Source organism: Bactrocera oleae, chromosome 6 (genome assembly GCF_042242935.1).
Source record: "Bactrocera oleae isolate idBacOlea1 chromosome 6, idBacOlea1, whole genome shotgun sequence".
NCBI classification, from domain to species: domain Eukaryota; kingdom Metazoa; phylum Arthropoda; class Insecta; order Diptera; family Tephritidae; genus Bactrocera; species Bactrocera oleae.
The window spans coordinates 9,947,066-9,971,821 of record NC_091540.1 but is presented as its reverse complement, the minus strand read 5'-3'; the positions used below and the strand labels follow the sequence as shown (position 1 = coordinate 9,971,821).

Below are 24,756 nucleotides of genomic sequence, written 5' to 3'. Positions count from 1 at the left end.
TTTTTGTTGTACTCTAACAGTTTTTCAGTAGTGTTTTGACATTCTAGTAGGAAAATCGTCAAAAGCGAATCGCAACAATGGGGAAAACTGCCATTTGGCGGCTTTATACGCTAACGTCATTGCTGTGGCAAAAGCATTTCAGTTGTCATAAGAGTTTGAGACGTTGAGCCGAGTGGCTGGCTAGAGCGCGTTTTCGGCCACAATACCGATAAATAAAAAGCAACAAAGAGACAAATATAATTGGAGAAAAAATTCATTAGAAGTGTATTTTTAGTGAAGTGATTACTAAACAGAATTATTAGGTAAACATTTTGTTAATAAAAACAGTTACAACATATCCGGTAAAAAAAAAATATGAACAACAGCACTGCGTGCTAAAAACAGTAAATTCGCGGTGAAAAAAGTGAGAGCGAAAGAAAGAAAACATTGATTTGTTACAAGTGACGCGACTTGTGCTCGAATTGTTCCATTTAATTACACGCGCAGCATTGCACTGCTCCAATTTCTGTGCATATTTGTGTATGTCTCGCTGTAACGTCACCCACAGCCCAGTGACTCCCCTTTTCGGCAGTGAAAGTATTTCCGTGACTGCGACGTGTACGTACATATGTAGATGCGTCATTCTGTCAGCCTCATGCGATATTTGCGAATGTTCGTGCGCTTGAATGTAGGTAACCTGAACGTCTTTGCAGTTTCCTAATCGCTTTAGAGCACCGCCGAGGCGTAAAATCTTGCCGCAAGTGCAGCAGTTGCAGCAGTCGCAGCGCTGTTGACTTAGGCGACAGCATTGTCTACATGGCTGCACTGTGCTGGCATGTGCAAGCTGAACTTTGATTTTTGTTAGTGGCGTTACTGCGGCGTCAACGCTTACGTGTCCTTGAATTGCACGACTGAGGCTGGTGATTTCTGTGGCATTGGTGATCCATTTCAGTCAACGCATGACAGGCTTTCTTCCGCCGGAAATGCGACTATCGAGCATTGATGTGCATTTGTGTTAAAAACAATACTTTTGTGCTAAGGAACGGCAGTGCTGCCAACATACCATTATAAATTGCTGACTGAAGAGGTGCATTGTGACGGAACCTGTTGGCGCACAGACTGCTGCATAGAAAAACAAATATTTGGCACAAAAGTAAATAATAGAAAATAAAAAGCACAAAAGCTCAGGCAATTAAAAGCGACGAAAAATCGATTGTTCTCATTTGTTTGGTTTTAAGCAAATACAGTGAGCCAATGACTTATTAAGCGCTGTTGGCAGTTAGTGATATAGCAGCGGTGCATATAGTTACTTGAGACTTCGGCCGCTTTCAAAGTGTTAAAATAAATAAAAAATTTCAAAAATAATATACATTTGCTATGCATATAAAACAATAGAGTGCATTAAAAAAACTGTTAAAATTTTCTCCTCTCTCGTCTTACCGCACGCATGACTCATCCGCTATTTAACTGACCCCCTTTGGCTATTATTGTTGTTGGCATTACAACCAGCAAGAAAATCAACATATAAACACAGCGTATCGTCGTGTTTGGAAAATGAAAAGTCACAACAAATATGCAAAATTACCCCAAGATTTAGATTTAAGTTTCCAAGAGCAATTGGATGTGGATGCAGGTGTTTCCGATGAATTTAATCTAGCTGCTGGCATTGGTTTGGCAGACGATACAGACGACGACGAGCACGTCCCAACAACAACAACAGCAACTGGTGACCTCAACGCAGTCAGCACATTGGAGGGTCACGCTTTCGACGACGAAGAGGACGAAATCGTAATAGCAACAGCTTTAAGCGGCGGTGGCGGTATTGGAACGTGTGCGAATGTTGTTGGCAGTGCTGCAGCCAGTGTACGTGTGAACACGTCAGCCAACAGTGGCGATAGTAGGAAAGTGCGTGCAGGCGGCGGTGTGGCTGTTGGTTTAGGCAGCGATAGTGTAATCGAGGTAAGTGGTAATTTTTCCATTTTTATCCAAGCACTTTTCAAATTAGTTAGTCGCGTTTTAGGCGCAATATCGTTATACAACTCAACTTAGTGTACAGTTTAGAATTTTGTAAATCCTAAACAGGGTATACTAAATTTGTTACGAAGTTTTTAATATAAAAAAAATTTATCAGCGTGATGAGCTGAATCGATTTAGCTAACTCAATTTTTGAGATATCATCTAGAAATTTTGCATATCTGCTTTTTTCCACAAGAAGCTGCTCATTTTTCGGAACTGTCGTTATCGAACCAATATAGCATATAGAAATGCAGCTGTGAAAGAGCTGAAGAAGCTAACTTTAACTTGCAGCCGAAGTTAACTTTTTTTCTTGCTTTGTTTAAATTTAATATAGCCACATTATATCATTATTATAAAGTATACGATGATGAACACAAACAAAAAACAAGTAAGGTAGGCTAACGTGTGTAACCGAACATTTTATACTCTTGCAACTTGCAAGCATCAAAGCAGGGAAAATAGCTTCAGATGTTAGGAAAACTTTATATTAGAAAATGTTGCGAAACAATTCAACATTCATTATTCGATGAAATCGTAGTTTAAATAAATTTTTACTCAAGTTACAGCTTGCACGAACGGGCGGATGGACGGACAGACAGACAGTCGACCGGATTTCAACTCGTCTCTTCACTCTGCTCAATTATATATACATAACCCTATATCTAACTCGTTTTGTTTTAGATGATACCAACAACCGTTAGGTGAACAAAACTATTTTACTCTATAGCAACATGTTGCAAGAATATAATAAAACAAAATAACCCTAATATGCCATTAATATTTAAAAGCCAAAAAGTGTTCATTGACGTAGATTAATGGTGAGCCCTTCATTAATATGTCATTTGTCGGTGTCACCTTGTAAATATGTGTGTATTATATCTACCGAAAGTATGTAACAACAAAATCAATCGATTCGGTTAAATTTCGATTTATACGTATGCGTATGTATGTAATTATATGCGTGCATAAATATAGTGGTGGGTTTAAATATTAATAGCGTAGCTGAGTGTAGTTCATTTACTTAACAAATTTACGGTGAAAGCGCAGGTAAAATTTGTTAACTGTTAGTTACTTATTTTAATGCATTTTTAATCAACAAAATTCAAATGAAAAAGCAAGAGTTGGACACATATATTTTATACAACATATGTACATGTATACTATAAGTTTATAAATTAACTTAAGCACACTGATATGTGTATAGTTTTCATTTTAATGTCAGTTGAACGTTTTGCAAAATTTCACTCAATTTAAACCATTGCTTAGAAGCAGATTTATGCTTTCATAAGTTTTTGGAAACCCAATACATGAATAAATACATACATATGCAGTCATCAGTAACACATAAGCTCTAATTTCATGTTCTCATTTTGCGCTAACGGCATATACCCGTCATATACAGTATCGTGTGACAATGCATGCAGTTGGACTAACTTTTCTCGCTTGCATGTGTGTGGCTATGTGCTCTTAGGCATGTGAAAAGTGAAAACTTTTTGCATATCCTTTGCCAAGTTCATTCATGTGGTACTTTTTGTTTGAAAATTTTACCAAAATATTTTGCCAGAAATATTTACACATTTCCCGTCTCAAGCTTATCATTCGTAATTTTGTCTACTACTACAACCCGCGCCGACACATTCTCTATTACAAACACTCTTTCACTCACTACGTAGTTTGTTTTCTTTTTCTCATCAAGAAATTCCATTGTTGGCAAAAATTCCACTTGTGTTGCATACATATATCTATGGTGGCAAAGAAGCTTCCGAGTAGTCTGCATACACAGCTACCTGTGTATGTGTGTAGTGCTGCCAAATGGTTGGGTGTGAAACCGATGCTTTACAATCAAAAACCTTGAAAAGTTTTATGTCATTTTGTGTGTGTATATGTGTGTAAAGTGGTAAATTATATTTGTATTAAAATAAGTGAATTTTCTTTTGAGTGTTGCTTGTAATGGTGGTAATCAGTATATTTGTGCATCAAAACTTTGCGACGCTGACTGAATATTATGCTATAATGTTAGCACTCAATATTGACATTATTACTACCATTTTTTCCACAAAACGCCTTTTTTAAGGTTTAAATTAAAATGTTCTTTACCCTTTTTATTAAATGTTAATTTTCACAAATTTTTTATTGGTTTAACACTTTTTTTGATAAACATTAATTCCACGGTTTTAAGCCCAGAAAGTGTTGACGGTTGGTAGCGGAGATAGCGATTTTATACATTTACGTTGCGCAAAGAGATCGGAATTATTTCGAATGAGTTGAATTGAAGATCCAATCCCTCTTTTTGTTGATTGTGTGGGGTGTCATCGTGTATGATGGTAACTTCTGTGCTGACATCGTGTGCAGTGTGGTCGTTTATGTTGTGAGTGCGTGTTGTGTTCCAAGGTGTGGTGTGTTGTATTAGGGTGTGACATTATTTACCCTGAAGAAGCGGTGTAGTTGGAAGGGGAGTTCATAGTCATTTAAACATCCTGGGCCCCCTAGGCGAATATTTTGCCTAGTAGTACAGATATGCTGTAAATGTCCCAGGTATCACGGCGTACTGCAATTGGAGTAGCCGAGGGTGCGGTATGCATGATAATGCAGTAGTGGTAGATCCATATTTACCTGTACGTGTAGGATGGAATCTTTATTTTGAAATGGGTATTATGTTTTTTGATTTAGAAGTTAGTGCGTTAAGCAAGCAACGTTGTTTTGCATTTATTCGATTTGTTGTTGTGACGACGTATTATTAGATGGTATAATTTTGTTTATTCATTTTATTGCCGGTTATCTACTATTATTTTATTATCGGCTTATAGGATGGCGACTCCACGCCTAGCTCAGATATGGCCAGAATGGGTGCTCCTTTGAAACCTTTGAAGAGGGATCTTGCGAGCGTAAGATTTGTGATTTACGGCTACTTTTAAGGTGGATTTGTACACGTATTACAAGTATTTCCCGTAAACCACCAATACGAAGGGCTTAGATATATGCGATTAGAGCGACCTTTGCTTGTTGTAAGGCTTGGTGCGTCATTGTATCGCATTGGGAGCATGCTGATCGCTTAACTTTATTTTTAAATTGTTTTATAATTTTGAAAAAGTAAGCTACTAGCTTACTTATACCCTACTAGGGTACCACTAAAAGTTAAAGAACTTAAAACAGCGCATTCGAAAAAAAAAAAAAAAACATTTTAAACGGTTCGGTAAAGAAAAAACGAATTCTTAAAAAAAAAAAAATTTATTATTTATAATTCTATAAATAAATAAATAACAATAATAAAAAATTGTGAACAATATTATATACATTGCTTCTATACAATTTAATTTATTATATTCCAAAGTCCAATTTGGCACATACTCGGCAATACCCCTTGTTGTTTAGCAAACAAAAACAAGCAGGATTGCGTACAATAACAATTCTATAATATTATTCATATTCAAAGTCCATATAGGCACAAATCCGGCAATACCCCTTGTTTCTTGGCAACCAAAAAACAAGTAGGATTGCATACATATGTATAAAGTACATTGATCTCTTATACGAGCTCTCATTGACACATACTAATTCGCTTATAGGTATACCCTATAACGCATACGAACACAAAAAAGATATAACAAAATAGATATTGCAATTTTTGAATAATTATTGAAATAAACAATACAATCGAGAAAAATAATAAATAAATACCGTAACAACAAAACACGCTATCTTATTTAATCCGATTTACAAAAAAAAATATATAAACCGATTTACTGATTCTCTTATTTATATAAAAGAGATTACGCGTTACAATTACGAATTTCGCTTAAATTTAATCAGTTTACACTGAGAGAAATCATTTTATTAATTGAACTTTTTTAAATGAACGCAGATTCTAAAGATTCTAAATCTACACAACTACTAAAAGTACCAAAAATGATTTCGGACGAAAAAAGTCCATGTACACCTGCAGAAGCTACACGCTCAAAGCAAGGTGCTACAAAACAAAAAAGGGGGAAAGACATTACATATAGTAAATTCATTGCTGAGAGTGACAGTTTAATAAGATACTGCACTCGATTTTCATCTTCTCCGATTCAAGATAATTCTGAATCGGCATTAGAAATCAAAAAGGAAAATCTCGACAATTTTTGGATACGTCTCCAAGCTTCATATGACGCCATAGTAGAATCTGACGACTCAGATCTACCAGAAAATTTTAAGTCCTCGGCTTACGCCAAATATGAAAACTGCTTAGACCAGTTCGAAGAAACTAAAGCAATGATTTCCGATCAGCTAAAGCTAATAAAAGCAATTGCACCTACTCCACATCAGCGAGTAGAGCTGCCACAAGTACAAAGTCAAGAGGCAAGTTCAGGCATCCATCTCAAGGTGCCCGCATGTGACACAGAAATATTTCATGGTGGTTATGAACAATGGCCGTCCTTCCGAGACATGTTTACTGCCGTTTACATAAACCATCCAAAATTAACAAACGCACAAAAATTGTATCACCTCCGATACAAAACAAAAGGTCAAGCAGGCGTAATAGTAAAACAGTTCGCACTAAATGACGATAATTTCAATCTGGCTTGGGAAGCTCTAAAAGCGAGATACGAGAATGAAAGAATATTGGTCGATAAACAAATATCGATATTAATGAACTTGCCAAAAATTCAAAGGGAAACTAGTGAAGAATTTATCAAACTTCAATCCACTGTTTCAAATTGTTTGTCGGTTTTATCGACACAAAATATTCCCACAGACAGCTGGGATCCAATACTGGTAAACATATGCACTGCCGCATTACCAGAAAAATCATTACTTCTATGGGAACAATCGCTCTCATCACGAAGAAAATGCCCCACGTGGCAACAAATGAAAGATTTCCTAACTACCCAATATGAAATCGCAGAAAGGGTAGATAAAAAAATGGTCAAAACGAAACCCGTTCAACATGACCTAAATAGAAGCTTCCACAGACCCCAAGCCAGTACCAACAACAATGTAAATAGAAGCTTCTTCAAAAATCAAACGTTCACATCCGAACAGTACAAACAAACGTCATGCGAACTATGTACAGGGGGGCATAAGCTCAAATCTTGCGAGAGATTCAAAAAATTGAATATTATCGACCGGAACAATTTTGTAAAAACAAAGAGACTTTGTACAAACTGCTTGTCACATGCGCATACACTTAAAGAGTGCGAAAGCAAATTTAATTGCGTTTATTGCCATAAACGACATCATTCTATGCTGCATTATAACAATTTTTCCAGCTCACCCCCAAACAGCGCAAATATGAAAAGAGCCACGGGTTTAGTTGCAACAGCAAATCCCGAAGTGCGAAATCCCGATAATTGCCAAGAAGCACCATGCTGCTCAAAGGCATTAAAAACTCAAACGCTACACAGCGAAAACCAAAGTAGGGTACTACTACCAACAGCAGTCGTCTCCATCGAACACCGAGGAGAACTGTTTAAACTTAGGGCCTTAATAGACCAAGGATCACAACGATCTTTCATAGCGTCTAGGGCACAAAATAGGCTACAACTGCCAACAAAACAAGCCAACTTTGAAATTACAGGAATGGGCGGAAGAGTAGTTCAAAACTCTAATAAAATCTGCTCCATTACCTTAATTTCCCCCCAAGCGGATAAGCACATACAAGCAGAAGCTATAGTCTTACCGCAACTTACAAATATGCTTCCAAGCTATCACATAAATAGCAAGCATTGGCAAAAGGTTTCACACCTAAAGCTAGCAGATCCCAACTGCAACACTCCCGCTCAAATAGATATTCTAATAGGCAGCGACCTTATACCGCAAATAATGCTTGAAGGTGTTGAAAAAATTTCAACGACCCTTCTAGCCCAAAATACAATATTCGGTTGGATTCTAAGTGGACTAGTTACTGAACCAGTTTCCACATCAACTACTCAAGTTGACGAAAATTCAAAAGAATACCTTAATACACAATCAAGGAAATTTCGGGAGTTAGAAAAATGCCCCCTCATATAAATTAAAACCCCAGTAGATCAGTATTGTAAAGACTTCTACAAAGCCACAACTACTCGATCAAATAATGGTCGGTACGTCATACGACTACCACTAAATTCACAATGTTCCAACACTCCAAGAATTGGCCGAAAAAACAAACTCAGAGTCCCTTCTGACAAGATCAGTTTGAAAAAACACAAATATGTAACTTTTCGACCCCGCAGGATGGCTCTTGCCAATAATGATACAAAAATCCTGATTCAAAAAGCTTGAGATATGTTGTGCCCTCCTACTTGCCAAATTAGTGCATACGCACTTTAACATACATATATCCAAATTATCCCAAAAAAGTCGAAAAAATCGACACATAACAAATTATGCTCTAGTAGCTTACTTTTTTGTTGTACCACTGCACTGCTCTTTGTTACTTGTTTGTAATAATTATTAATTGTGTTTCGTAACACAGTTTTGTAAAAATCCGAAGGTGCCTTTCGGTAAGGCTCGAAGGACCATGAATATTATGCTATAATGTTAGCACTCAATATTGACATTATTACTACCATTTTTTCCACAAAACGCCTTTTTTAAGGTTTAAATTAAAATGTTCTTTACCCTTTTTATTAAATGTTAATTTTCACAAATTTTTTATTGGTTTAACACTTTTTTTGATAAACATTAATTCCACGGTTTTAAGCCCAGAAAGTGTTGACGGTTGGTAGCGGAGATAGCGATTTTATACATTTACGTTGCGCAAAGAGATCGGAATTATTTCGAATGAGTTGAATTGAAGATCCAATCCCTCTTTTTGTTGATTGTGTGGGGTGTCATCGTGTATGATGGTAACTTCTGTGCTGACATCGTGTGCAGTGTGGTCGTTTATGTTGTGAGTGCGTGTTGTGTTCCAAGGTGTGGTGTGTTGTATTAGGGTGTGACATTATTTACCCTGAAGAAGCGGTGTAGTTGGAAGGGGAGTTCATAGTCATTTAAACACTGACTTCGTTCTTTGATCTGAAAAAGGATGTTTGCAGTAAAGTGTAACTTAAATAATACCAGCAAAGCAAGTTTTAGACAAAAAACATGAATACTCAGATAAAACTAACTGAAGATCGAACGGAAATCTAGACTTTATGCCGAAGTTTGTAGCACAAAGTTATTAGAAACTTTCAAGCTTTCTTTCAAATTTATCAGAAATCAGTTTACAGTCGCGTCTTATTCCTGCTCTGAAACGTGGTTTATAACATTATATTTTTCTAAAATCACTAAAAAAGTAAACTTGAAACTGAATTGTTAGTTGGCCTTACATATTTAAGAGGCACACCTAGAGTGAGCGCTTCAAAAGAGACGATTTTTGAGCTTTAAAGAAAAATTACTGTATCAATTATTTTACAATTTTAAAAATATATATATTGGAACGTACACTAAAAAATTTCATTTGATAACAACAGCGGATCCTATTGAATTTTTCCGCAGCCAACTTTACACTTAACCGCTTTAACGTTATACATTTGAACAGCTGATACAGTAAGGCTTGTATGCTGTTTAAGTAAGGCGAAGAAAATATGAGATGTACGAAGAAGATTTGTTGACCGAACGCCAATGCCAAAATTGGTTTGCAAATTTTCGTTTCGGCAATTTTGATCTTGAGAATGCACCAAGTCCTGGAAGGTCGAAGTGGATAAAATAAAGTCATTGGTCGATGCAAATCCTTGAATAACAACTCGACAGATTGTTGTAAGATTAAATTTGTTTATCGCGACCGTTCACTTTAAACAATAAAAAATTGTTTTTAAATTGCATTAAAAACGAAATTACTTAGTGAGCGACGCAATATATATTTTAAGAATACACAGTAAATTTTTGGAAGAAAAAAAATTAAAAATTTTCTAGTTACACGCGATCTAAGACGGCGCTTAAAAAATCTGCTGCACTGCTGCAGTAATTCACGCTTTCTCTACGCATAAAAAAATTCTCTCTGGAAGATAATGTTCGTACAAAGGCCAATAGACGAAAAAAATCAAAAATTGACAAAATCGCGGCGTTCAATTTTACCTAAAATTTTGGTAATTTTAGCCAGATGGAGCTGATTGAACTAAGCGGCTGCACTTTAGTAGGCTGTAACCACAAAACTATTTGAGATATCGACTTATAATTTTAGTATTACAATTTTTTTTATATATTTTATTTTTATATATATTTTTAGACCTATAAAACCTATCGAAATATGAAAAAAATCTATTATTAAATTTCGCGCTAACAGTGTCCCTTAAATTATATTTCATAGTTTCTTGATCTTTAAATAGTGCAATTTTTTGAGAATGTTTAGAGCTTTTTGCGATTTTCAAAACTTTCAATTATATAATGTCATAATAAAAAGTCTAACGGTGTAGCGTTGATATTTCGCGCACAATCGCTAGTAATTCTCAACTGCTTTATGAATAAAATTAAAATTTTAATGAAAATTTCCTTTCAACTTTTGATAGTGAATAAATCACTTTTCAATGCAAATAATATTTTTCAGCACTCGAACTAATTTTTAAACAATATTAAAATTTATACATAAATGAACTCACGCACATGACATATAGCCACGCACTTACGTAAGCCTGTCGTTTATTTATGTGCACAATTGCCTCAATTGCAAAACTGCAAAAATACCATATTTATTTATGACTTCTTCGAAATTAATTTCAACTCATTTGTTGACTTTCAAAACTAACTTTGAGCTGCTACGCCACTCCGACGACTACGAGGAGATTGACAGAAGTGCATGGCATATCCGGACGTAATGACGCAGCCATTGGCAGCCATACTTTGTGCAACTTCCGCTGTGGTTTACTGCCATAAATCAAAAGCAGACAGGCATAATGCTGCAATGTCTACCAACACATATACATATATGTATCTATTTTTCAAAGCATGCACACACACACACACACACATACGCACAGACATGCTAATGTGCGCTTAAATTAGGCGGAAGCTGTTAAATGTAATCATTTAATTTTATGGTTTATTTAATTATGTTGGCGATGATGTGTGAAGCTTGGTGTCAGGCTTTGCCTGCCTCCTTCGGCGTGCAGTCCCTTCGTTTGGCTGTGTAAAATTAATGTGTGTTCGTATGTGTGTCAGCTTGTTTGTTTTTAATTCAAATAAAAAGTTTGTTGAAAAGTAAACACACATACATACACACACAGCTACACAAGCTATAATTTGCTTATGTAATTGGCCGGGCACCAGCAGCATACCGCAAGCGTTGCGGCTAACAGGCGTTTATTCGAACTTGCCACATCAGCAACATTTTAATGCGCACGTCTGTGTGTTTGTGCAATTAGTCATGTGTTGAATTCTTTATGTGTGTTTACTGCTATTGTTGTGTTTTATTTTCATATTAATTTTTCTTGTTTCGAATTAATTATACGCATTCGTACTTAGCGCGTCCGCGTGTTGCGGTGAAAATCTGCAAATTCATATTTTATTATGCTGATTATGGTCGCCAAATGAATATAATATGTTGTTGGCATATGTTTGTATGTGTGCTGACTCGTCAAACTGTTGTGCTTTTTGCAACGCTTTGTTTTGTGGTTTTTAACGCGCTTTTTATGTACTTTGCACAGTCTGGCAAGCATGTGTGTTCTTTTCATGCCTGTGTATGTAGCTGTATGCAGAAGAAAGTGAGCAGCATCAAATTTAAAGCTTTCAGCAAGAGCGGTTGGACTGTGAAACTTGATTTGAATGTTCAGGTTTTCGTAGCTGGGCACTTATTTAATAGTTTAGAGGCATCGTTATGCAGTTATAACAGTTTTTTTTAACGAAACTATTGTCAAAAGAGAATCACATATTATTTGATCAAAGGAAATAATTTTCCATGCAAATAACTATCAATACTAACTGAATTCAAAATCGACCCTCACAGTTTTTGACAAAACTTTCGAGGTATTTAGGCAGACATTTATTCTGAGCACTCAATATGGACATAGATATCACTAATATATGTTGTTGTTGTAGCAGTAGAAAAAATCAAACAAGTAATTTCGAAGAAGGCGTCTGAGTTGAAAGTCTTTGTTAGGACAAAACTCCGGCTCCGTTCAGGTTACGTAGACCCGCCTGCCTTGAGAACGGTATCATAAATATAACGAGCATAGCGTCATCTGTGGAGAATTTCTCAATTTCTAAAATATAAAGTTTGACTGTGAGTTTAAGCAAAAAGGGAGTGTATACGATAGACTAAAACGTGATTTTTAACTTATATAAAAACCGATCTACTTTTATTACTGCAATTCGATATTTTTAGAGGCTATTAATAGATAAAAAACAAACAAAGTTGTGTAATCGAAATGATCGTTAGATGATGGTACACTATATAACTAAGAGATATGTATATATACAATAGAGTGTGTATATATATTAGGGTGTCCAATATTTCCCAAGTTGATCGTTTTTTTGCCAAGGCCCGCTGAAGTTATTGTTTTAGCTCTAAAAATAAAGGTGCAGCGTAAACAAGCTCTTTATTTTTAATTCAGACAGTTAATATATAAATTAATATAGTTTGAGTTAATTAATGTTATTGTGGTTTCCAACTCTTAGTTGTTCAAAAATGTTTCGTCGAAAAGAAGCGATTTTTTTTAAATTAAAAAAAAAATTAAATTTCTTGCATAAAAAGGTGTATTTAAAGGCATCTTTTCTAAAGCAATCGCATATATCGCTTATTTCAATACGTTAGCCACAATAGAGAAACGTAAATTTCAGCATGCTTATAGAACAGCTTTATGCCTAAGAGGCATACACTTGAACACCGTCAGTATGCTGCTCGCTGTTATACAATATTTCATCATAAAATATAGTATTGTATATCACCAGCGAAAATCGCTTCATTGCTGATATTAATGACGTTTATTTTATTAATTAAAAAATCGATACGCCATGGCGTATACGCAATTATTTACAAATAAGTTTCCACTGAATATTACCGAAGGCGCGTGTGGCATAACTTACTTTTCACATTGTTTGCTTCATTTCGTGCATGCAAAAACCATGCAAAAATTATGCATTCACTTTATATATATTTAAACTTGATACAAAATATATTTTTTAATTTCTCTCATGACTCATTACAATTTTAAATACACTCTAAAGACATAATGCATTAACGTGGTGAGTGGTGAGCGCTAAATGACGTTAGTGGCCGCACAACACCAACATCATCATTGTCAGCAACAGCAATATTAACGCAGCAAGTAACGTTAAGCGTGAAAAGGCATACAGAGCTGAGTAATGCGCGCTACCTCATTATATGAGTATTTACGTATATCTTTCGTTAACTGTGCGTTATTTTATTATTTCCACTACTTTTTGCCATTGCACATCTTTGCTTTGCACATTTCGTGCTGTCCGCCACGGCAACGCGGCAGTGTAATGTGAGTGACAAGCGCAGCCGCCACACAATCAACAGGAAGCCGCAGAGAACATATAAACCTCAACGCCACCACAGAGGAACAATGTACCCAACACACCGCACTGCCAAACCGAGGCAGTAGTTGTCTGCCACAAAATAAGAACCAAACCGGCAGGCAAATTGACGTTGCTACTGTAATCGCTGTCTGTATATATGTGTGTAAATATGCATGTGTATGCGTGCGTAGTGTTATTAGCTACTCTTCAGCTATGTTATTTTCGCATTTCTGCGTAATTTTTTGCCAAAATTTCGTTAAAACATAAAATTGGCTGTCACAACCGCTGTGCGGCAGCAACAACGAACCGCCGTTAAGTAGCTGTGCAACATTAAATTACGCGTGCAATTCGCAGCCGACAAATGAGAACTGGAAAATATATGAAAAAAAAATAAATGAAATGAAAAGAAAAAAGTTAATAGAAATGAACAAATGAAGCGCTGTTGGGTGAGCGAGAATTTGACGGCTTGCTTGGCTGACGTCTTACTTGCACTGTTTATATGTTTATGTATAGCGTTAGCCCGCGTTCAAGCCACAACAATCACTTCACGTTTAGTAGCAACATTTAGCTGAAGTTGTAAATATATCCTGCGGCCTTTAGACCGTTTCTGTGTTTTGCTCACTTACTTATTTTTTATTGCCACTTATTTGTTGTTATTATGTCCGTACAAGATAAATGTCATTTTTGGTAAATTTAATTTAATTTGTTTGCAGTAATTTGGATGTAGGCGCTGTGATTTTTATGAATTGTTGCTGCCTTGAAATGTGCAACATTGCTTTCGGTATCATTATTGCTGCTCATTTCATGACAAGCTATGAAGGAAGTGGCTTTAAAAAAATTTCTTTAATGTGCTGAAGGACATTGTGACATTGTTGAAGCCTACATCTGAGTATTAAAATGAAAAGTGAGGATTATCATAAGGTGCTCAAAAATTAATTTTGTTAATGCTTATATACATATAAATATATTTTCTTTTCAAAATCGTTTAAATTGACGATTGCAGAAAATTTGAGGATTTAATATTTCTTTTCGTAATCATTAAGGGGTTACATTCACAAGCGAATTAAAAAAAATCGATAATTTTTCTCATATTTATCGATTATTCATATAACATTTTTTTCTTTTCAAAATCGTTTAAATTGAAAATGCAAAAAATTTAAAGATTTAATATTTTTTTCGTAATTATTAAGGGGTTACATTCACAAGCAAATTTCAAAAAATCGATAATTTTTCGCATATTTATCGATTATTCATATAACATTTTTTTCTTTTCAAAAACGTTTAAATTGAAAATGCAGAAAATTTGAGGATTTAATATTTTTTTTCGTAATTATTAGGGGGTTACATTCACAAGCGAATTTAAAAAAATCGATAATTTTTCGCATATTTATCGATTATTCATATAACATTTTTTTCTTTTCAAAAACGTTTAAATTGAAAATGCAGAAAATTTGAGGATTTAATATTTCTTTTCGTAATCATTAAGGGGTTACATTCACAAGCAAATTTCAAAAAATCGATAATTTTTCGCATATTTATCGATTATTCATATAACATTTTTTTCTTTTCAAAAACGTTTAAATTGAAAATGCAAAAAATTTAAAGATTTAATATTTTTTTCGTAATTATTAAGGGGTTACATTCACAAGCAAATTTCAAAAAATCGATAATTTTTCGCATATTTATCGATTATTCATATAACATTTTTTTCTTTTCAAAAACGTTTAAATTGAAAATGCAGAAAATTTGAGGATTTAATATTTCTTTTCGTAATCATTAAGGGGTTATATTCACAAGCGAATTTAAAAAAATCGATAATTTTCTCCATGTTTATCGATTATTCATATAACCTTTTTATTTTCAAAATCGATAATTTTTCTCATATTTATCGATTATTCATATAACATTTTTTTCTTTTCAAAATCGTTTAAATTGAAAATGCAAAAAATTTGAATATTTAATATTTTTTTCGTAATTATTAAGGGGTTACATTCACGAGCAAATTTCAAAAAATCGATAATTTTTCGCATATTCATCGATTATTCATATAACATTTTTTTCTTTTCTAAAACGTTTAAATTGAAAATGCAGTAAATTTGAAGATTTAATTTTTTTTTCGTAATTATTAAGGGGTTATAGCCACAAGCGAATTTCAAAAAATCGATTTAATTTTTAAATATACCTATATCGAAAGTACGTATATTTGAAGATATTATTCAAAAATTTAGCCCATGCGGCAAATATTCAAATATTTGCGGAGATATGAGCGTACTTGTAAGTACTTTTTAACTTAGTGTAATCGGCTTTCAAAACTTTAAACGCAGTTTTCTCAAAACGCTGTTTTCAGAGCAGGTAAGTGAAATGTCTGCCAAAGTGGCTAGACCGAATGGCTGGAAATTTTACACGACCTTCTTAACATATTTGTAATGTCAGGTAATTATCGAAGAAATACAATTTTTGTCAACAATATACATTTGTTAAGCGATTTTGAAGCGTAAATTTGTTCACAAAAATGGTTTTTTTTTAGAAGCCGCCATTTTGTCAAAAACTAACTTTTGACTGTGCTTCGACCATTATCTATATTCATCTATAATAATAATAATAAAATTTTTTTAAATTGGGATTTGAGATAGTTTAAAGCAAAAAAGTCTGCCCCACTGCCAGTCACCTATTTCCCAAGGTCTTTCTGGAGAACGGCTAAGAGATCAAGAAAATCCCAAATCTTAATTAATTGCCGATTATTAAAGTGGATTGAATTCTGTAAATACATATTATTTTTGTTCATATATATTAAATAAAATTTCTCTTTAAAAAAATAAATATACAAAAAACGCGTTTTTTCTGATTTGCAAGTGGTTATATAGTGAAGAAATTGTTGTTGTTTCATGTTTATATAATTGAAATACACAATAGTTAGTATATTTTAAATATAACAATCCCTCAAAGTTTTTTCTATGGATTTCTGCTGTCTCAAAACTATTTTTTCAAAAAAAATCTAACTTTATTTTTTATGTTTTGAGTTCACTGAAGTTTACTTTTCCTCTGTTAATTTGAAAACTTTAAGCAATTATATTTTTCAAAATAATTTCTGTTATAACTTATTATCAATATTAAGTTTAAATAGTTCATATTTATTCAAAAAAGCCCTAATTAGTCAGGCTAAAGTCAAATGCTTGCGGATTCTGCTTGAAAGAAACATTTTTTATATCAAACCTTGTCCAATTATTTGTTCTCTTTAAACTAACGCTAACGTTTCATCTCACGAACTTTGATCTTTCATATAAATACATATAAATTCCATTGCCAAATTTAGTTAATATAAATATTTACAATATTTGCTTTGCATACATTTAGGCGCGTGTGCTTCTGCACATTTCAAATCAAATATCCGCCTATATTGAAAATATTTTAATATCGATATAAAATTTTAAAAATGAATTTCATTAAATTTGTTTACACAAGCATTTAGGTTATGCGCCTGAATGTAGACAATATGCGGCATGCTTCAATAAACAAGCCGCAGGGCACATTAAAGTGATTACATTGATAAACACGTATCGTACAACATGTAACATTAGAAATACGTATATATGTACATACTTGTCTGTGTATATATGTGTATATATACATATATATGTACATCTATGTATATGTATGTATATATACTTTTTAATCTATATTTTGTTTATTCGCACATGGGCTTATTTGCATGTTTGTTTACTTTTATGCCTAAAATGTTTTACAACACTGTTTACAGCTATATACATTGTGGTTTTCCTCTTCAGCAACTTCACTTTTGCATGTCTTACAATTAATACAGTTTTCTAGCACGAAAGGGTACCATTTATCATTGAAAAACACACATACCTATGTATGTACATGTGCACACATACATGCAAAAATTGATTGTCAGCTTTTGCTCGAGTCGCTGTGTTGTGAAATGTACGCATGTTTCTCTACTATTACATGTTTTTTGCCCACCAAAGTAGGCGTCACACTTTTCTCTTCGCCCAGTTTATGAAATATTGCCGTAATGAACTGATTTTCTATATGCTTTTGTGTGTCCTTTGTGCTTATACTGCTTGTTGTATGGCTATGTTTATACAAACTTGATAATCTTTCTCATAGCATCTGGGTCATTTCGGGTTAAGCATCAAACACTTAAAGTTGTGCTTCTTTAAGTGAGGTTACATTCACCAGTCAATCAGCAATTTCTCTGTGATTATTTATGGTTTTTGGTCAACCGCAAATATTTCATTTTGTTATATTGTATTTTGATGGTATTGAACGCCTTTTACAAGTTTGCTTATTACGAAATGTGTGGAGAGCAGCAAGTAAAATAGCTTAAAAGTTAATTAGAAAACAAAGTTCGTAGCTTTAATGTGAAAAATGCAGTTTTTTTTTGAAAAACTTTTTTCGAACTTCATAATATCTTAATTTGAAAGCATTGAAGCTTGGAAAACTAATTTTGAAGTACTTGGAAATAGTTAAGGGGCACACCTAGTAGGGCAGCCTAAAACAGACAATTTTTGGGCACTGAAATAATACTATTGCACACAACAATTATTTTAAAATAGTAAAGATATAAAGATTCGGCGCCGTTCGCAGCAACTCGGTTTGAGTATGGAACGACTTAGCTCATTTTAAAGATATTTATCAAAATTTAAAAAAAAAAGCTGAATAAAAAAATGAAAATACTTTTGCTTTAATAATTTACTTAATGCTTGAACTAAAAAATTACGGGTTAGGCGTTTGAGCTGAGTGTTCTCATAGCTCCCTTTCTTTTTCTAAATGATTACTCCAAGTATTTTTTATATCAGTTTAAGACATACCTATATATATTTTTAACTCATAAACTGTTAACATAAGAACTTTGTTGCGCAGAAATTTTAAATGTTTTCTCCGCATTTTAAAACACTAAGTTCTTTAGTTCATATTTAGAATTCTCAATAGGTTTATGCAATCTATGAATTATACTTTCTGCTTTTACAAAAGTTGAGCAGTTTGCAAACGGCTTACAAAATATTTCAAATTTATAAAAAAGCTTCTGACTTTTGTTTCCAATTATCACTAGTGTTAATTAGCAACATTTTTTAAATTTGTTACGACTATGATGTGCATACTGACGGTCTCTAAAGAATTTTAAGCTCTATCTTTGCTTGCTTTTTGCTTACTATGAGCATGACATATTTCATGCAATCTTTTCCCCTTCATTTACAAATTCAAAAATATATAAATTTTTGTCTCAGTTTTGCCAGTAAAAGCACGAGGTCAAACAGACGTTCACATGACTTTTTTCTTTTTTATGCAACTGAAATAATGACACCAAAAGTAAAAAGAAATGGCAGCCTTCGCAACATAGTTGCAGGCAAGAACTTTTCTATACACAAACCAACGATTTATAATATTCATAGCACACGCCAAGGAAAGTTAAAAATAATAACGACCGGAGAATAAACAAACCTCCACCACAACATGACCGTAACAAATGGCCCAAACAACTATTTGAAAAATGACTTTGTTATGCCATTTTTTCCGCCATTTTGTTTTTGCTGTTTTATTTCACATCGCCGGATTCCCGTTGCTTTATACACCATTTGCCGCTACGTTACGTCCGTTGCTGTCACTACACTGTGCAGCAATAGCTTGTAATCCGATTACGCACTTTAAATTATTCCCACTTGAAGTTGAGGCGCTAAGATTGAATGTGTCAAAGCAACAACACCGTAAATAAATAGTAAGATGCTGTTGCTAGAATTTTTCGCTTCAGCTCAAACACGTTAATGCGAATTGCAACATGCCCTCATGATGCTGGATGTCCATGACGGACGACCTTAGCAAACCCACCCTTGTAGAGCATTTGCCGTGCTACACATACGCCTGCACACAGGTAGAGATAGACAAGTTTTTGTTGTTGTTGATGTTAATTTGTGCCAGCAGCATTGTTGTGCGCAACGCTACAAATTGCAAAATGAAGCATTAAGAATACGGGATTATGCTATGTTGTTTTGCTGGGGCGCAACAACGTTCGGGCGCATCACAGCGATGTTGGCTTAAACTCGCGTGTTTATTATGTTCGTGTGCAGCTTTGGGTTGCACACTACACATTGGTTGTCAGGTTTAATTGATAGGGATCAAGAATGCAAGCTGTTGCAGATGTGTTAAGTATTGTTGTTGCAGCTTTGCAGAGTTGCTGCGCTACAATGGTGTGACATTTGGGCGAGACTGAAGTTTCCACGGTATACTAGTAGGTTGTTGGGTGTATATTTTAGTGCGAAAAAATCATGTGCAGACAAAGACAAAGTAGCAAACACGATTTTTTCATTAGAACAATGCGGATTTTTGTCGATTTAATAGTGTTTTAGCTGAAGTTTTTCCTATACCTTATGCGTCTAATCACATAAATTCAAATACTCGAGTAAACATACTAACATAATCTCTAAGATGCTTTAAAATATGCACAAAATGTGAATTCTTGAAATTGCTAATAAAAATTTTGCTCTATTTTAAAGCCAATCATAAATCTTAGTTAGGTTAGCTTCTGTTACTTCCACACACCCTTTATTTGTGCCATCATATTTTGGCGGCCACTTGCGAACGAAGCGAGTGGCTCTTCTTCTTCCGCAATGCAGGAGCAGCTTCTGTTTCTTTTGCCGAAGGTATTTTTCCCAACATCATGATCATACTTGTACTTCTAAAGCGAATCCTTTGTGAAGCCAGCAAAACTCCTATAGTTAGATCTGATATATCGAAAAATATAATATCGTCTTGAAACCAACAAAAATCTGCTTAGACGCTTTATTTATATTTCATCCAACTGAACTGGATGTCTGAATGTTCGAGAATCGCTTGATCTCGCAAAGGTGGGACAGTCAGACGAAAATGTTCGAATGATTCTACCGTGCTTCTTCTAAGAAATTTCTATAATTGGCATGCCGTAAGACTATATCTCGTGTACACCAATTGCGTAATGAACAGTTAAAAAAATTGCTAACCTTGCTGAGGGCTCAGAGCTCAATAGAGATATTAGGTCAAGTAAAAAGTTCGTTCGGTTTTTATCTAAGAGATGGCGTTATTGTCCATAGTACTAGTGTTACGTGTCGCATCTTGTCATACTATACGGCGCTGAAAACGTGTTTATTTGCGCTAAAAGTTTGTCTTTGACAGTTTTTCGATTGATTTAATCAGTTCGTTGTGAGCGCTATATTTTAAAATTTTTCTTCGATCAAAGCGAAAAAGCAGCCAAACGGCTGAAAACATTAATTTAATTTATGGGCCCGATACTGTAAACGAACGTGTAGCACAAAAGTGGTTTGCTAGGTTCCGTTCCGGTAATTTCGATGTCAAAGATGCACCACGCGGAGGCCTGTCGTCGAAAATTGCGATAAAATCATGAAAATAACGCAAAAAACATGATGGACCGAATTTCCATCTGCAAATCGCTGCAGAATCGCAACAAAATCGACCCGTTTCTGAAGCGGATTGTGACTGGCGATGAAAAATGGGTCACTTATGACAACATCGAGCGCAAACGGTCGTGTTCGAAGCTCGGGGAAGCGGCCTAGATGGTGGCCAAGACCTGATTGACGGCCAGGAAGGTTTTGCTGTGTGTTTGGTGGGATGGGCAAGGAATCATCTACTGCGAGCTGCTCCCCTATGGCCAACGCTCAATTCGGCCCTCTACTGCCAACAACTGGACCACTTGAATGCAGCACTCATCCAGAAGAGGACATATTTGATCAACAGAGGCCGAATTGTGTTCCATCAGGACAACGCCAGGCCACACACGTCTTTGGTGACTCGCCAGAAGCTCCTGGAGCTCGGATAGGATGTTCTTATGCACCCACCTTATAGTCCGGACCTGGCAGCAAGTGATCTCCATCTTTTCCTGTCCATGGCGAACGCGCTTAATGGTGAGAAGTTGGCCTCAAGAGAGGCCTGTGAAAATTGGCTCTCCAAGTTTTTTGGCAATAGGGACGCAGTCTTCTACGAGAGGGGTATATTGAAGTTGGCGTCTCGTTGGCAACAAGTTTACGAGCAAAACGGCGCATATTTGATTTAAATCGGACAAATGTACACAAAGTTATCATCCTTTGAAAAATCAATAAAAAACCGAACGAACTTTTTACTTTACCTAATATAATTATTTACACGAGGCCATGAAGATATTACAACTATGAAAATACAAAAACTTGACTTGCTTTGGCTTTGGTCACGTTATCTATAGTCGAACAACGATATAAGACAGCGGAGTTTCCACCTATTCTCATTCTACTTATAGTGAAGCCGGGTTTATACATATAAACATAACCTCAAAAATTCTTCGGACACTTTAAAACTTGCTTTTATCTAAAAATCAAAGTTGAACAAACTGAAGAGATAAGACAACTTGATGGACTCTTTAGAGACTCATTCTAGATCTATAAGACTTTTCTCTGTCATTCTCTTGCTTACCAATTAAATGCTACCCCGGAAATTACTAAGAAATGTATTAAAGTCTTAGTGCTAAAATTTTGACTCCACATTAAAACATTTAAACCCTTGTCAGCACGAGCTCTTTCAATAGAGCTTTTATTGATTGCCGGAAAGTACTGCTCTACTTATACGAAAATCCATTTATTTTAATTGAAATTTCGAATTTATAAATTGAAAATGTTTTATTATAAAGTATAAGCAAAACTCACGACAAACTAAAGACTCTACAAACTTGTATCTAGGTATTCTTAACGAAATTGTTGACTCACTTTATAATTTCATCATTTTTAAATAGTTTATTGCAGCACACAATAATAATGGCAAAGTGAAGAGCACACAAGTATGCATAGACTATAAATTATTTATCGTGCCTGCGCATATAAAGCGTTCGCCATGTACAATCCCATAATGGTCGTGCGGTAAAGTGTGCGTCTGTGTGTGTGCGCCGTGCACCGTTGTATGAAAAGGCTGTTCATTTTCCCACTAAAGTTATCAGCATGCAAGCAGCCCAGTCATTCTGTTGACAGCTGCGGCGAATGTATGCTTTGTATGTAGCTATCCTGGCACCCAGTACGTTCCGTCGAGCCAACAACAATCACTTGCAACCATAGAATAAGATAAACAATGGAACTCTTTGGCCACACTCCGATTGAGCGCCATCATTATGCGTCAGTGCTGATGCCTTACTGTTGGCAATTGTTGCGCTGTTGTTCTTGTTGTTGTTGCTCGCATGCAGAAGACGATGGCATGATGGTTGTTTGTAATTTGATCATTTATTAAAATTGTCCCTCAACCAATTAATGGTATTGAATAAAATTATGAGTACAAATAATGCTAGTACTTTACCTTCCACACACACACACTTACACAAATACCTGAGTGTCCATACCGAAGCGCTGACAAGGAGCGTACTTAGCTATTGACCGTGCTATCATTGATGGGGACACAACGTTCGTGTGTGCCACTTACTGTTGTGTGTGTGTGTTGCCGTTATGGCCGGACAAAGTTTTGTGTTGTCGCCGGACAGGCATGCGTGTCCATATCGCTGGCATTTCCTAGGCCGTGGTGGTGGCTGTTGTTGTACACTTTACATTGGCTTTATGCTTTCTTTGCTGCTCACATTTGCGCCTTTGTTTGCGATGAACTTTTGTTTAGTTTGGCTCGGTTTGGTTTTTGGTTAGTTTTGGCTGCTAACTTTGGTTTTCATGTTTTTCTATGCTTTCGCCATTCAAGCGCATCAAGGACTGTCGGTCATCATTCCGTAAGCTTTTGTGTTAGGAAAATATGAGCGTGTTTTTCATTAACGTGTGTGCCATTAATTTCCTAGCCATAGAAATTTATGCGCACGTCAAAAGTGGACAAAAAATTTGCTGGAACGAATGTTCATAAAATATTATTCTTTTGGTACAGTAACAAAAAATATTTTATTATAATGATGAGTTTCTGTTTATTCCATATAATTGGTAGAAGATTGTGAATTGAAGGCTAATACAACTGAATTGTTAATTAAATCACTGAAGTTTGCAGTTCATAATTCCGAAAAAGTTCTTTGCTTAAAAACTTTCTTTCAAAAAACATTTTCTTCAACAAATTTCGGTGTATTGTAAATGAAATTGAACAAAAATTGAATGAATACTTAATTAACTCCAATTAAAATCAATTCAAAATCCAAAAAATGTTTTTGTTGTGATTTTTTTAAGAGACATATGATTTCATAAATAAATAAAAAAGAATGTACATTTACAGTATTTAATGTGCAAAATAATCAGCGATTAATTTTTGAAAAATTTTGGATCTCCTTGATCCCATAGCCGATCTGCAGGAGGACCTCTGAAAATCGGTGTCTGGTAGTAAGTAAGATTTTTTTGCTTAAAACTAGCTCAAATCCAAAGACAAAAAATAATACGGTTAAAGTTGGTGGTTTCTCAAATCAAAGTAATTTTTGTGAGAAAATTTACACTTCACACACTTAAAAACCGTAATTATTATCAAAAATCATATCCCTTTTATAATTACCCGAAAAATCTATCTAAGAAGTTCGTGTAAAAATTTCAGGTCGATCTGTCCATCGTTCAAGCCATTTTCGAAAAATTTTTCTCAGCGCCTCTGAAAACACCGTTTCGAGAAAAACGCATTTAAAGTTTTGGGAAAAGATTACAAGTTAAACATCTTTTGAAATATGCTTATATATCCGAAACTATTTATTAGCTGGATCAACTTCAAATTTTCGGAGAATATTCTCAAATATACGCACATTTGATATTTATGCAAAAAATTAAAATATAGAAGTAAATATAAACTGTTAATTAATTAAATAGAGACATATATTGTTTTTTTTGCGTGATAAACTTTAAGTTAAGGCTAAACGTCTTAATGTTCCGAGTTTGTAACGCAACATAGATCTGATATTATGTGTGTTGATTTGATTTTCTTAGAACTTGTTTCAACTTATTTTTGGGTGTAGCTTATTTTGTTCATCACATATCATATTTTTGTACTTCTCAACTGATTAATTATAATAAATAGTTTGTAAACTTGTGTAAGTATACACTTATTATTACCCTGAACAAGGTATATTAATTTGGCACGAAATATATATACCAAGGATCAGCGGACAAACTTAGTCGATTTAACCATTTCCGTGTGTTTTTTTGTTTTAATTTTTTTATACATATATTTTTTTTATTTTTAATTTATTTTATATATTTATTTTTTTTATTTTTAATTTTTTTTATATATTTATTTTTTTATTTTAAATTTTTTTTATATATTTATTTTTCTTATTTTTAATTTTTTTTTATATATATTTTTTTTATTTTTAATTTTTTTTTTATATATTTGTTTTTTTTTATTTAAAATTTTTTTTTC

At 34.4% G+C, this 24,756-nt stretch overlaps 1 protein-coding gene across 1 annotated transcript in view; it reads left to right on the top strand.

Moving 5' to 3' along the window:
* The first annotated feature begins 150 nt into the window (after window positions 1–150).
* Window positions 151–24,756, top strand: part of SPoCk (secretory pathway calcium atpase) — a 119,591-nt gene continuing 94,985 nt past the window's right edge. The window contains exon 1 of the mRNA XM_036360918.2: window positions 151–1,938. Within this exon, the coding sequence (XP_036216811.2) occupies window positions 1,534–1,938 (405 nt within the window). The 5' untranslated portion in view covers window positions 151–1,533. The remainder of the gene's footprint in view (window positions 1,939–24,756) is intronic.